Source organism: Carettochelys insculpta, chromosome 2 (genome assembly GCF_033958435.1).
Source record: "Carettochelys insculpta isolate YL-2023 chromosome 2, ASM3395843v1, whole genome shotgun sequence".
In the NCBI taxonomy this organism is placed as follows: Eukaryota; Metazoa; Chordata; order Testudines; family Carettochelyidae; genus Carettochelys; species Carettochelys insculpta.
Window position 1 is genome coordinate 28,737,030 of NC_134138.1, and position 15,396 is coordinate 28,752,425.

A 15,396-nucleotide genomic window follows, 5' to 3' on the forward strand; every position below is an offset into this window, starting at 1 on the left:
CACATTTAATGGGTGGAATATTGAAAAAAGGCCAAACCACTGTGTTTTCAGTTTGTGTCATGAACAGTACCAAGAAATGATGTTTAGTTTAATCTAGTCATCATATAGAATTCAGAGTCTCATTTAGAAGATTGTCTTTTGATTACTGCCTACAATTGTTTGTTCAATTTATTTTCCTTGAGTCTTAAATATTATCCCTAAGAACTGTCATGTTAACATATCTTCTTCTGTGACTTTCAGAACTAAGTTCCTCTGCAGAAGCTAAATATGATGCCTTTTTAATAACAAATATCATTCCAATGTATCCTGCCTTCAAAAGTAAGTATGCCACACTTATAGGTTACAGCTGATTCCATGTGCCACTTAGCTAACTGATAACAATAGTTGTCAAAAATAATGTGGCTGCTGAACTGTGGAATGTAAAGCTAAATGTGGATGTAGAGGTTTAATGGGTAACTTTGAGCTGGTCACTGTTAATACATGGGTGGATCAAATGGATTTATCACAGATGGCACTAAGTGCATCTAAACAAAAAGAGAACTGCGTTGAATAAAAATAAGAACTCACATAAACTTAGAATCATAGAAGAGTAGGACTGGAAGGGACCTTGAGAGGCCATCGAGTCCAGCCCCCTGCCCTCATGGCAGGACCAAGCACTTTCTAGACCATCCCTGAAAGCCATCTATCTAACCTCTTCTTAAATATCTCCCAGTGATGGAGATTCTACCACCTCCCTTGGCAATTCGTTCCAGTGTTTGATCACCCTGACAGGAACTTTTTCCTAATGTCCAACCTGAACCTCCCCTGCTGCAATTTCAGTCCATTGCCTCTTGTTCTATCCTCAGAGGCAAGGAAAAACAAGTTCCCTCCCTCTGCCTTATGACACCCTTTTAGATACCTGAAAACTGCTATCATGTCCCCCCTCAGTCTTCTCTTTTCCAGACTAAACAAGCCCAATTCTTTCAGCCTTTCTTCATAGGTCACATTCTCTATACCTTTAATCATTCTTGTTGCTCTTTTCTGGACCCTCTCTAGTTTCTCCACATCTTTCTTGAACTGTGGTGCCCAGAACTGGACACAATACCCCAGCTGAGGCCTAACCAGCGCAGAGTAGAACGGAAAAATGACTTCTCGTGTCTTGTTCACAACACACTGTTAATTCATCACAGAATCGTGTTTGCTTTTTTTGCAACAGCGTCACACTGTTGACTCATCTTTAGCTTGTGGTCCACTATAACCCCGAGATCCCTTTGTGCTGTACTCATTCCTAGGCAGTCCTTTCCCATTCTGTATGTGTGACGCTGATTGTTCCTTCCTAAGTGGAGCACTTTGCATTTGTCCTTATTAAACTTCATCCTGTTTACCTCAGCCCATTTGTCCACTTTATCCAGATCCTTTTGAATTATGACCCTATCCTCCAAAGAAGTTGCAACCCCTCCCAGCTTGGTATCATCTGCAAACTTAATAAGTGTACTTTCTATGTCAATATCTAAATCGTTAATGAAGATATTGAACAGAACCGGTCCTAAAACAGACCCCTGCGGAACCCCACTAGTTATACTTTTCCAGCAGGATTGAAAACCATTAATAACTACTCTCTGGGTATGGTTATCCAGCCAGTTGTTCACCCACCTTATGGTAGCCCCATCTCAATTGTATTTGCGTAGTTTATTGATAACTATATTATGTGTAACTTAACTCAGGGATTCCCCGCCTATGGGTTGGGACACAAACACAGGTTCCAGTTAGATTTGTTAAGGGTCCACCAGCAGCTCGGAACTGCATGTGGCGCTTAAAGAAACTATTTGCAGTCCTTAATGCTGCCACATCCAGTAGCTCTCTCTATCAATAGAGAAGCAATTATGCATTACAAAGACAGCTGCTCCACCTTTGATATTCATAACCATCCCAGGCAAGCCACTTACTCTTGCAATAAGTAATTTTCACCCACCTCCTCCTTTCCCCACTTTTACTCCCTTCTGTTGCGTGTAGCTGATATGTCAGTTTTCATTTTTTTGTTCATATCTCTCCACAACCCGAGTGTGACTCCCCCCAGCCCCTCCACACTCTGACTGTGGGGTTTGAGCTGGGGGGAGCGGTTTGGGGATGAGGGCCTTTCCCCCACCACAAGTCAGATCAACCATAATAATAACATAATAATTAACTTTAATAAAGGTAGTATTATTTTATGAATGTATTTTCTCTTTTTCTGTGAAATAACTACTAGGAATATATAAACACGAGGGGGTGCAGTTTTATATTCTTGCCTCAGGTGCAAAATTAGTTAGTTTACGGCACTGCTTCTCCTCCTCCTCCTCTCTTCCCCCCGCCCCCCAACCACCTGGTTTTAACTTGCCTTGGGTCACCAAGTATTCCAGAATTGTCAAAATTGGGTCCCTGTCTGGAGAAGGTTGGGAACCACTGTGATTCTAACTGAAACCCATTAACTTTTTCTTTTTTTGGTGCATGCCTTTGCTTTCTAGTTTTGGTGGAAGGTAGCAAACTATTAGGCTATTCTGGTGGCACTTCTGGCTTGGCTGAAACAGAAAGTTTTGGAAGAGGCTCAGGAAGCTACTCTTATCAGATTTCCAGCCCAAATTCAAGACTAGGGAGATTTGGCTAAACCTCAAAACTCTGGGATGGTTTTCAAATCAGAGGAGGGTGTTAGCAAGCCTGTGAGTAGAAACAAGTGGTGGCAGAATGACGAGCAGTGGAAAATCATTGCTGATTATCTACCCTGATTTCTAAAAATACTGTTTCTAGGAGCATAATCATAGACCCAAACCATCATAAATGGTTTGTATTATAGTGGTATTCTGTTTTTTTTGATCATAAGTTGATATTGGAGTCCCAAACAACCCTGATTTCTGTAGTTCTTAAATTATGCATGTGATATAAGGACCTTCTTCCTCAGTATAAAGGGGATTTTAAAATTTACAGTAGGGGAAAATGGTGGGCAGTGAACAGGACATCTGCTGAAAACAAGCAGTGTTCTTTGATTATATACACTTCCTATTCATTCCTTTCTTTTATTCTTTTAATATATTCAGGAGCTCTGTGTCCCATCTTTTATAAGTACAAATGCTTATAGATTAAGGGAAGAGTATTCATATCTTGTCCTGTATAACACTCTATCTATATTCCTCAGAAGACACTGATCTGTAATAGATTACAATGCAACTGAGTCATTGCAGAGTCTACCTAGCTCCAAAAATTAGACAAATGATATTTGAGGGAACCTCCCTGAAAGTAATGTGCCTTTCGTTCTCTTTTAGATTTCACTTTCTGTAGAGATTAGAGGTTTTGCTATTCAATTAATCACGGTAGTACTGAGACTTAATGCCTTTTTGGGAGGGCGGGAAATAAGGTTGGCTCATGTAAGTAGATACTAAAAACACAAATGGAATACTTGGGAAGACCCAAAGACATTGAAAGACTGTGTGTGAATGCTCTGTTCTACTGCTAGGGAAGGAATATCAAGCTCTCTGTATAAGGTCTATTGCAATGCCAGCCCTAGAATGGTACTTTTATCACTCATCAGAAAGAAAAAGAAATTAAAAAATAAAGGACAAAGAAATTTAGCAAGCTTAGTTTAGAGCACAGATGCTTAGGATCAATGTTTCAGGAGCCAAATTAGAGATTGATGTTACTTATTAATGTGAATTCATTGTTTTATTTATGTAGTCTCTCTCTAAATATAAAAAGTCTCACAGCAAAATGACTGGCCAAGTATTATTTTATCAACTACTATTGGTGAATAACATAGGTAAAGCATCCTGATTGTTTAATAACTTAGGTTAATAGTTAAATCACACAGTGTTGTAATCTTGTATGCTGTAAAGAGCTGCAGGTGGCACATTAAAGGGCTACTTGCCTCTCATGAGCCTCAGTTGTCCTAGGTCAGCAATACTCGGACTAAGTGAAGCTACAATCAATCTTTAGAAAGACTTTTGCTTTCTTATGAACAAACTAGGGATATAGAACCTAGATGGAGCTACTATAAGGTGGGAACAAAATGGGTTGGAAAACTGTTCCCAGAAAGTATTTGATCAGTGGTTCACAGTCAAGCTGGAAGGAGGGCACATCAAGTAGTGACCTGCAGAGATCAGTTTTGGGTCTAGTTCTGTTCGATATTTTCATCAATGATTTAGGTGATGACCGAGAGCGCACTTGCAAAGTTTATGGACAATACCAAACTGGGAGTGATTGCAGTTACATTGGAGGATGGGATTGAAATTCAAAATCATTTTGTGCAAACTGGAGAAATGGTCTGAAGTAAATTAAGATAAAATTCAGTAAGGGCAAGGTACTTCACTTAGTAGTACACATACAAAATGGGAAATGACTTCCTAGGAAGGATTACTACTGAGAGCCATCTAGGGGTCATATACAAAGTGAATATGAGCCACAAACAGCGTACCGCTGTTGCAAAACAAGCAACCATCATTCTGAGATGTAGTAGCAACTGAAGTATTGTGTACAATTCTGGGGGCCATGTTTCAGGGAAAGATTTCGACAGGATGGAGGAAATCCAGAGAAGAGAGGCAAAAAAGATGAAAATTCTAGAAAACATTACCTATTGGGGAAATAGAAATAATTGGGTTTGTTTAGTCTGGAAGAGAGAAGAATGACTGGGGACATAAAAAGTTTCAAATACATAAAAAATTATTACAAGAAGGAGGGAGAATTGTTCCCCTTAACCTTTTGAGGTTAGGGCAAGAAGCACTGGTTTTAAATTGAAGCAAGGGTGATCAAAATCCAAATTTCTTAGTCCAGGTCCACACTTCAGAGAAAATAATAATAATAAAAAACCCTAAATATATATAATTGGTTAGAAGTAGATCAAAATATCAGGGTCCATTGAAAAGCATCTAATAGCTCAGATATGGGTCATGGTCTACCTATTGGCTAGCCCTGCCTAGAGTTCAGGGGACATGACTATATTACCTCTTGAAGTCCCTTTCAGTTCTGCAACTGTATGATTCTGCAATAATTTTTGTCCTTGCCCAAAAAACATATCTAGAAACTCCTATTGAAGCATTGTTTTACTCACTGAAGTTAATCTTGTGTCTTTGCACAGAGGTATGGAATTATTTTCAGAGGGTTTTAGTGAAGAGGTATGCAACTGAACGGAATGGAGTAAATGTCATAAGTGGACCAATCTTTGATTATGATTATGATGGTTTACATGACACACCAGAAAAGATAAAACAGTAAGTTTTTAGTTAAATGCCTTAACTATACTGAATGGCTATGTAGCGGTACAGTATTTCCCAGTTAGTTGGTATTTGGGCACAGTGTATAAGGTCTTAATGTGTTAAAGCTAAGAATCAAGTTCCTTGAAGGCAATAAAATTGGTGTTTCATTTGATCTGGTAAGGATAAGTTTCTTGACTCTTGCGTATCTTGCTAAAGGGAGGATTCTTGGAACTAAATATCCTAATGGCTGGGGATTAAAAAGCCAGTCATTCCATTCTAGATAACAATAGAACTATCAATCATCAGTGAGTTCCTTACCTTGAACTTGTCCTGTTTTATTCTGACCTGTAGTGTTTATTCAAAGTTGCCATTTTAGGAAAGATGATTTATGCTTTGGGGAACCTCAGTAACTACAGTAATTGACAATACTTTCACGTTTTAGGAGTGGAGTGGTACAAATTCTGCTTACAGAATTTGCAAATGCATTCCTAAGGGACCATAGGGCTATTGATTTAAATTCACAAATCTTTTTTTGTTAATTCATGAAGAACAAACCTTTCCTGCCAATAATCTTGAAATCCAGGAATGGAAGGCGTATTCTAGAACCTTTACAACCGCTTATCTGTGGTGCTCTAATTGTTCATTTGGTGTGACTTCAGCAAGAAAGCCTGTCACCTTCTAAAGCAACAGTCTGACCTGCACTTATCACAGTTTAGGGTAAAGGAAAGAAAGTAAGAGGGCTGTTTTGTCATGTTTGTAGGCTGGAGATCTTGGGATCTTCTGGGGACCCTACCAATTCCCCGTGTAAATTAAAGGAGCCTAAAGACTTGATATATTTCTGAGGGGAAAATCTAGTTCAGTCAGATATCATCAATCTCACGAGGAGCAAGGGAGGTCAACAGGAGAGTTTCTCTTGTCAACCCCCCTCAGTCAGGACAGCCAGGTACATCCCATGTAGATAAGTCAATTCCAACTATGCAATTGCAACAGCTGGAATTGCACAGCTGTAGTCGACTTTAAAGTCTCGTGTAGGCCTGGCCTGAGGAGAGAAGGAGAAATGGATGTAGAGCTGCTGAGCTCACTTGAAGATTTTCCATGTGCAGAAGGAAGAGTCCAGAATCTGGACCCGAGGCTTGAGGAATTGTTCTCTTTGCTTAGTTTCTGGTCTGCAATGAAGCCATTATGAATAGGGACAGTGGATAGCAAGTAGGAAATAATTTTAGGATGTTTCAAATATATTTAATTATGCAGAAATTGGAACCTCTAAGTGACCTCTATACCTACATTTGTCCACATTCTAACCGAAGAGGCCACTTTCTTGTGAAGGTGGAAAGGAGGACGCTGGCAACGTTCCATTCAAATGGCACTTCACTAGGAGGGTCTTGCCTAGATGTGCATTTACCAGATTTTGCTAAGTGTTTCTTTGCATTTTCCGCCTAGGTACGTTGAAGGCAGTTCAGTTCCAGTTCCAACACATTACTACAGTGTCATAACCAGCTGTTTAGATTTTACTCAACCTGCTGATAAATGTGATGGACCACTATCGGTTCTTTCCTACGTACTTCCCCACCGGCCTGACAATGAAGAGAGCTGCAATGTAAGTTCAAATAAGACCTGCTGCATTAGTTTCCATGTGTGGCATGTATGGACGTAGACACAAGTAAAATCCCATTTAGTGATTCATTCTGGCTTTTAGAGGTTTGTGGGAGAGGGCAGGGCAGGGGCAGAGCAGAGGTCAGGAGGGGGGAACTTGGCTGATGCATACCCTAGAATCTCTGCACAGCTCACCTCTGATTGAACACCTGTGAACACTTAAACCAAAATGTCTTACCTGTAGTCAGACAAGGAATTGGTGGCAGAGCTGGAACAGAAATTGGGATTCCTATCTGTAGTCTAATCATTGGGCTATGTTGATTCCACTCCCGCCCTTTCCCATGACAGCAAACAAAGGTGCGGAACTAGTACTGCTCACTATCTTCTAAAATGTGTTCTCTGTTAAACCTGTGAAAATGGAGTATGGAGATGCAATGATTAGTAACACAGTGAATAACTTATAGGGGCATAAAAGGTGGCAGAACTCCTAAAGAAGTCACCGTAAAGCTGCACTGCAGAAGATATTCAATATAATGGCCATAGTGTGTTGCATGGTGGCTGACAGCCAGATGCTTTTGTGGAGGGTCCATTGTAGTCTCTGTCTGCCATGGTTTGTCCCAGGTGCTTTAAACATGACCACCTTGAGTTCTGTTCCTGCATTTTCTTGGGCCAGAAGACTCTCTTGTTCTTTTAGATCAGAGGTACAACTGTTGATAGATGCAGAAGCTGGGAAAAGTACAATGGACCCATTCAGTTTTAAATGTTAAAGTCTGAATGTTTATACGTGGTCCGAACATCAGGAGAGCCAGTGCACAGAACAAAGCAATGGAATGCTGCATTCTGTGTTAACTACAAGTATCGTAGACAGCTGAGTCTGGACTTCTGCCAGAAGTTCATCTGTCTTTCCAGAAATCTTTCCTTGTGGGTTCTTCGCTATAGGTTGTCAGGAGTTTGTTTCTTGAGTCTAAATGTTTATGTTGCAATTAGTATTGGTTTACAAAGCCAGAGCTCCTGTTCCAGCTACAAGTAGGAGTCATCTTTCCAATTCCAGTCACAATATGCCAGGGATGCTGTTCCTCCTCTTATCCATTAAGCTCCTTTTTCTGTTCTCTCTCAATTCCTTCTTTGAAATCCCCAAATTCTGAGCAGTCTTCTCCTGTCATCTCCCATGTTCCTCTCTCTTGAACATACTGCAAACTTTTTGAGAAGGGTTTGTGTCTTAAAATATTTAAATTGTGTGTGCTTTTTTATGTAGGTATAAGCTTACGATGCTGAGTTTATTTTGTATATTGCCGTCTTCTCTGAATATCTGTCTTACCTCTGCCTTCCCTGAATCAAGCTACAGCTTCTGAGCCCCTATAGCTTCACTGCTTCCTATACCTCTTCTCTGATTCACTCCTGCTTTGACACTCAGATCCTTGTTTCGTGCCGTGCTGTAGATCTTTGTTAATGTACTTGTTGCTTTCACTCCTCAGTCTTACTTATTAGTGAAATAGTCTCAGAAGTGTAGCCATGTTAGTCTGTAGCTTCACAAATTAGAAGTAGTCCTGTCTTCTTCTTGGCAGTCGCTCAATAACAAGTGAGACGTCTTCATGTCACCCTCCTATTTGTAAGTCCGTTGATAGCTGATCAGCCCAATTCTGTAGTCACAGATTTTATCACGGGGGTGGCAGATGTTGGTAGCTGTTTGAGGGGGGCGAGGCAGCTTTTAACGCTCTTTTCTTCTTCTCCACCTCTCCTCGTCCACATTTCACAGTCCTGTTCCCATCGCCAGTCGCTGTAGGGCTTAAGTTTAGGAGAGTAGTGAACAGAGGAAGACGCCTGTGCATGACTTCTTTTAAATTGGGGGAGGGGGACCTGTTTCACTGCAGCCACCACATGGTTCTTGACGGATTGAAAACTCGGGTCTAGTGGCATGGAATCCATGACAACTGGGAGTCTCCTGTCTGCTGGAGCCTTCATCCACCCTCACAGTTGTTGTAGCATTACCTCTGCTATCCTACGCCTGTTCCGCCATTGGGGCGGGGAAGTCCTATAGCACCTTAAAAACTAATAGCAGAAAGGTAGCCGTGTTAGTCTGTGTCCTCCAGAACAACGAGAAGTCCTGTGGCACCTTACAGATTAACAGATATTTTGGAGCATAAGCTTTCCTGGGCAAAGACCCGCTTCAGATGCATCTTGTTGTTGTTCTTAAAAACTAATGAATTTATGAGGTAATGAGTGTCCGTGGGTAAGACCCTGAAGTATCTGTGTGGATAAGAATCTGAAGAAGTGGATTTTACCCACAAAAACTAATAGATTTATTAGTCTTTAAGGCGCTACAGGATTGTTATTTATTAATGAAGTGTTCAGACTAAAGGTCAGACCCTGTTCTGTTTTTGTCTCGTCTGGTTTCACATATGCTGTGAGTGTAAAATCATGTGGGCTAGTGTCTGCTGTGCACCATTCCCTCTCCCCCCTTGCAGTGCTACGTATGTTTACAGATGTGGGGATATACAGCACTATATACGTAATGACTTGCAGCTATCTTCATGTGTCAAAGAACTACTTTCCTTTTTTAAAACTGGATAATTTAGAGAACATTTAATAGGCAAAATGGTGCTGACCCTGATCACAATATCAGTTGTGTTCTTGCGCTGTGGTATTCCATCTGACTCAAACGAGCGCCTGGCTGTGTCTAGCTTCCAGTTCTGTAGGGATGGGTGAACCGTGCAGGGTACAAGGAGAACTATCCTTAACCTCCCCAAAATGTTATTCAGAGATTTAAAAAATGGTGCTCTTTTCCCCTGCTCATTCCTCTCTTCTTCATATCTCTCTGTATTCCTGTGACTTGCTGGGGCTGAAAAATGACTTGCAAAATTTTAATGAATTAAACCTCACAGCAGCCATATGTATTACAATATTAGTATTCCCATTTCATCAGTGTAGAAACTGAGGTGCAGTTAATTGGCTTTTTCAGGATTGCACAGGTAGCCTAGGGGAGGACTTAGAATAGAACCTAACTCCTAATCCTGTGAGGAAGCTGCAATATCCTTCTCTAGAGCCAATAACCTATCTTAAGTCCTTCCAGTGGTCTAAAAATAAGCTTCATCATGCAACAGTGTTTCTCTTTCAGCTGTCCGTTTAAATTTAGAGTACCAAATATGGCTTCCCGTTTAGAAGGAAGAGTGAAAGCTACAAAAACACTAAGATTAAATTCTCAAAAATGAACTTGTTGTGCGTTTGCGTGCTGGAAGGTTGGGGATTGCGCCTGCTCGAGTGGTTGTGCTATGCACATGCAGCATAGGGCTCTACTTAATTTGGGGCACAATGGCTCACATTTAATGGTGCCCTACGTAGCTGCCTATTTTTCACATGCCTAGACATGGCCCTGCAAAATAGCAGAAATACTGAGTGAACAACAGATGTCCCTGCAGAGCTGCCATCTTTTCCCCCCGGGAGAGATACAGCTCTTCTTGCAACTATTCTATAACTCTTCATTCTTGGGTAACTTCAAGCCTTCTAAGAATGTTTTGGCCACGTTTGGATCTAAATCCTAAAATTAAGACCTGACCTAAAACTTTGTCCCTGCATCCTTCATTTACCGTAAATTGCCTTTGAATTGAAGAGCCTGTGAAGATGTTGTGTGTGATGGAGCTAACTAATTAGGAAAGGTAGAACACCATTTCAAAGGTAGGACAGATTTGGCACTACAACCCCTCCCTAAATCCAGTTGGATTCATTTCAGAGCACAGAGGAAGAATCCAAGTGGGTTGAAGATCTCCTGAAGATGCACACTGCCCGAGTGCGTGACGTTGAACAGCTTACGAGCTTGGACTTCTTCCGAAAGACCAGCCGAAGCTACACAGAAATTCTCTCCCTAAAGACGTACCTGCATACATTTGAAAGTGAAATTTAACTTTCTAATTTTACTTAGTGCATCCTTCCATCAACTGGTGTATATTTTTATAATGTTTTTATATTTATTAATTTGAAACCAGGACATTAAAAATATTAGTATTTTAATCTGTATGAAATCTTAAATATTAAGCCTTTGTGTCAGTTGTTCTGTTTCTCTAACATCTAATGTAGCTATGGGTTTTTAGTGTGCTTTCCGTACTGCGGCTTGTGTCCTTAGTCACAGTTTTTAAGTGATGCTGCAGAATCGATACTTGCATTGAGGAAATACTAATTTTTCAATGCTCCTTTGCCATGTATGTAGTCCTGTACTGTATATCAAAATACTGAACATGTAAAATTACATTAATTTACTGTTAACTATGTGACATATTTAAACCCTATAGAGAAAAAGAATCTTAAATATAATAAACCACACATTGAGTTTTTAATGTCTTACTTTGCTTTCCTTTTAGAGGATATTTAAGTCACCGGAAGCTGACTGGCTCAAACTTTGTCAGTAAGAAAGCCTGAAGCAATCTGTTGTGTATGCAAGCATGGTTCTGCTTTCTGAAGTTTCTATGAATCCAGGGTCCCCTTCTGATTCTAGAGGCATGTTTACGCTATGGGGAAAATGGATGTTGCTGTGGCCGATCTTCCTGAGTTTGTTTTAGCGCGTCTGGTAGGGATGTGCTAAATTGAACTCACCGGATGTCTCTGTCAGCACTGGTACTCCTGCTCCTCGTGAGTAGTAAGGCAAGTCAATGGGAGCCTTTGTTCCCATTGACCTCCCACAGTGGAGACAGTGTGGAAGCTTGAATTGATGTACATCGACTCCAGCTATGCCATTATTTATCATGTGTCTCTGACTGTTAGATTGGAGTGATTTAATTTGCAAGTTGATTGGAGCTAAACTGATCAGCACCCCAAATGCTCATATGTCTGAGGCTCGCAGGATTCTTTGTGTCTCCTAATTAACCACAAGTGGCTGCCTAATTGAGCCTACAAACCTCTGCTGGCAACATTAGTGCAACTGCGTGGTCTGCAGACTGTAGGTTCATAATACGTGTGTGAACAGAGGCACGGCTGTGGGGTTTGCCCAGGCGTCATTGGGAGTGCAATTCTAAAATGGCAGTTGATTATATTTTTATACAGGATATAACCAAAAGCTTAATCTGATTTGCAGAACCTCTATTGTTGGCTTAGAACGTGAGAGGTGACGTGTACAGCTCAAGCTGTAAACCTAGGTTTCTCTCAGCATTTTGGCTGCGATGCAAAAACATTTTAACCATTTTAAACACTTTGTTCTTATCAGTTGGCAGATAGCTGTAAAAACCTAGGCTTAGCTGGTGTGGATAGTGGTTGGCATTCAAATATGGGGAAGGAGGGGGTGGCTTCAGCAAAGTGGCTCTGGCGACTAGCAATAAACACCATGCTGCCATTCTTAGCTGTTTGTCAGGGTGATGTGGGACTTCAGGCTCAGAGAGGTTTGCCATAGTTCTCTTGCTCATCCATAAACATGTGTATGTGTGTTGGGGTAAGGAGAAGCATGTTTTAGACCCATGGTGTCCAGCCAGTTCTGAAGCAGTAGTAAACTAGCCACGTTCTTCTGAAAGCCAAGCCAATTAGCTACTCAACCAGCCAAATAGCCACATGTGGCTAGCATGTTGGACATCACAGACTTAGAGTGAAGATGGACAACTGGCACTGGATGAGGGATATACATATCCAGATTAGTCCAAGGCCGCTGACTGGAGCCAGCTTTAAGAGAGTTTCGAAAGTGGCCTCCTCATAGCAATCTGCACATTTGCGTACAAGAGTGGAGTTAAACTGAAACCAAACAACTGGTTGTTAATTTCTCCATTGATTTTTATGAAGGTAAGACTTTCAAAACTTTTGAGTAATCCAGTAGTCAGGTCTTGGTCTTCTATATATTTTATATGTCAAAGTCTGTTTAATTTATCAATGAATGTGATATTAGCATTTTAATAGAAAAGACTAATGGTTGTAATGAAATAAATGCACATAGCTTTGTTTGAGAAATGGTCTATTCTTGCAACATAAAAGTTGTCTCTTGTGGTCGTCTGGTAACACTGGAAGTATTTTATTTTTCTATTGACTCCAAACAGAGCTTTCTGCCACCACAGACTTTAATTTCTTACATGCCCTACAAAGGATAGTTTCCAGTTACAATGTCTCTGAAATTGATAACTGTTATATAATGTGAACTTGTATAAACTGAATCAAAGACCAATCCTGTGTGCTGATTGATCTTCAGATCAGTTTTTAATGATGTAATCCTCTTCCATTTCCTTTAGATGAAAAATATGCTGAGCTATAACCATGGAATATGAGATCTCTTTATTTAATTAAAAAAAACCACTCTGCGTCAGGCACCTGCTACAGAAATGGTTGCCTGGACCTCTGCTCTTCTATTTTGATTTCATTGAACAATGGTGGCTTAAAGACCAATAAGTTTAGAAGTGTGAAATTTAACTCATTGTTTCATAACATCAAGGTATGCAATGCTTTAGTTTTCTTTCTGTGGACAGCAGGGAATGATATTGTCACCTTGCCCTAAATTGTTGATTTATTGCTAAGTGTTTGCTGGAGTCCATCACCAGAGGTGTCTGCATTTAAGTAATGTGTGTGGTGACCTCCTGGTTATAAGATACTCCTTGTATGATGAAAGGTGCTATGTGAATGTAAGACTTTTTTAGTACAGAACTGAAGCTTTGAAAAACTCCTCCAAATCTCCAAAGGTACATCTATACTTAATACATGTTTGACAGGCTGTGATCAATCCTCCAGAGTTTGATTTTTGCTGTCTGTGAAGATCTGCAAGATCAACCTTGTTATATGGCTACAGGCAATTACAGAATAAGCCCCCAACAGGTCAGCACATCTTGAGATGGGATGTAGCTCTTAACATGTAAAATCCTTCAAAAATCTCATTTTCGTGTCTTGCAGCCATCAGCTGTTTCAGGATAAGCACAGAATCTTGAATTCAGGAGTTGGCAGGACCAGTAAGGAAAGGGAGGAAGGTTTAACTCATGAGTGATCTTGTTTTAGAACAGCTAGATTTGTGGTGTCTGTGTACACCTGTATTACAGCATTTTGAACTATAAAATTTTACGTTTGCTTGGCATTCACAGTCTTAAAAAACAACCTTGGTGGACCATTCTCTGTTGGAGGATGTTGCTTTGGTCCTGAATAAATTGCTTACAACTCCAAGAGCAAATGGGAGGAGTCCCTCCCTCCCCCACCTTTTTACCCAAAAAAAAAAAAGAAAACTTTTGCATAGTCTCAATCTAAGTATCCTGCTCCAGCTAGCTGAGCTGCTGCATGTTCTTGTACATTTTGGGCAGACTAGGGAATTTAAAAGCTCCTGGTGAAGTAGTTTGAGGCAGGTATTGCAGATCATCTGAAGTACCTCTGATCTACAGAGAGTCTGGTAATTTTTTCACAGATCAGGACATTTCAGCTAGGGTAGCTGGTGGGGAATGGCGGAAGGCTGGTGGGGAGCCAGTGGGGACTGGCGAGGAGCTGGCTTATCCTTTTTATCTTATTTATCTATTTTTTTAAATTTCTATTCTATTTCTTCTTTTTTACAGTCACAAATTAATGTTTCTGCCATCCCTGCAGGGTCACCATGTTTTACAAATGTGGAAACTGAGGCACTTAGAGGTTGTCATGTATTCTAGGCTGTGTATTCAATGCCTCACCCATGAATAGCTCTATGTACGAGGCCAGAATACCACTCTTGTTTTCATGCCCAGATCATCACAATCCTAAGCCTCTCCAGGGCAGAGTTGCCAAGGGTGAGGAAAACATGTAATAGTTGTATAAAGTGGAAAGTTGAGAGTGGAAAATATATTTCTCATGTGACTTAAATCAATTTTAAAACCAGGATTCCAGAGGCAAAAGCCTAGTACATTGAGTACAGTAAATTAGTGCTGGATTGCGCCTTAGAAAGGCCTGTGTCCAATCCAACCAAACAACAAATCAAAGCATTAGTGGTAATTCTGGCTCCCTGCCAATCCTCTCTCCAGGCTGCAGTTTGGATGCCAGCATTTGTGCGTGTGCATGTGCGTGTTGTGGGGTGGGGTGGGTGGGGGATGGGTTGTCTGGGTATCTTTAGATGCAAACTTCATGGATCTATAGCCTCCAACCCTGGTCCATGCATCTTCCTTTGCTCTGCCCCTGGGTGGAATTCTGTACATCTAATGCACCCATTCTTATATATGGAATATGTGCTGATAGGCTAAGTCACTTTGCTATAAGTCGTTCCACATATAAGTCATTAATTCAGGAAAGCAGATTCATGATAAGTTGCTCTGATCCGTACTTACGTCATTTAGGGCCCGAGGGACCAAAAGCCAGGAACATAGTGGAGCTTCGTGGTGGTGGGGCAGCTGGCGCTGTGGTGCAGGGGCCCTGGAAGTGAGCCCTGAAGTCATGGGAGACCAGTGGGGAGCTGCAGGGAGCCGGAGGGGAACTGCGTGGAGCGGGTGGGGACTTGTGGGGAGCTGGCTTATCTCTTTCTATTTATTTATTTCATATTTTTTCTTATTGTTCATTATTATTTATCTATGCATTTATTCTATGTATTTATTTCTATTCAATTTATTGTTTTTTGTGAGTTACATGTACATTATATGTACTATATGTGTGAACTGTGTATGTTGAGGACATATCTCAAGCTAATTACTTTATTCCCTATGGATAT

The 15,396-nt window shown here is 40.8% G+C and overlaps 1 protein-coding gene across 2 annotated transcripts in view; it reads left to right on the forward strand.

Moving 5' to 3' along the window:
• ENPP2 (ectonucleotide pyrophosphatase/phosphodiesterase 2) overlaps positions 1-11,110 on the forward strand; it is a 75,771-nt gene extending 64,661 nt beyond the window's left edge. For both annotated transcript variants that reach the window (XM_074985629.1, XM_074985628.1), the window contains 4 exons: positions 241-318; positions 5,081-5,213; positions 6,639-6,795; positions 10,519-11,110. In XM_074985629.1, coding sequence (XP_074841730.1) covers positions 241-318; positions 5,081-5,213; positions 6,639-6,795; positions 10,519-10,689 — 539 coding nt within the window. In that variant the 3' untranslated portion in view covers positions 10,690-11,110. The remainder of the gene's footprint in view (positions 1-240; positions 319-5,080; positions 5,214-6,638; positions 6,796-10,518) is intronic.
• The last annotated feature ends 4,286 nt before the right edge of the window (positions 11,111-15,396 follow it).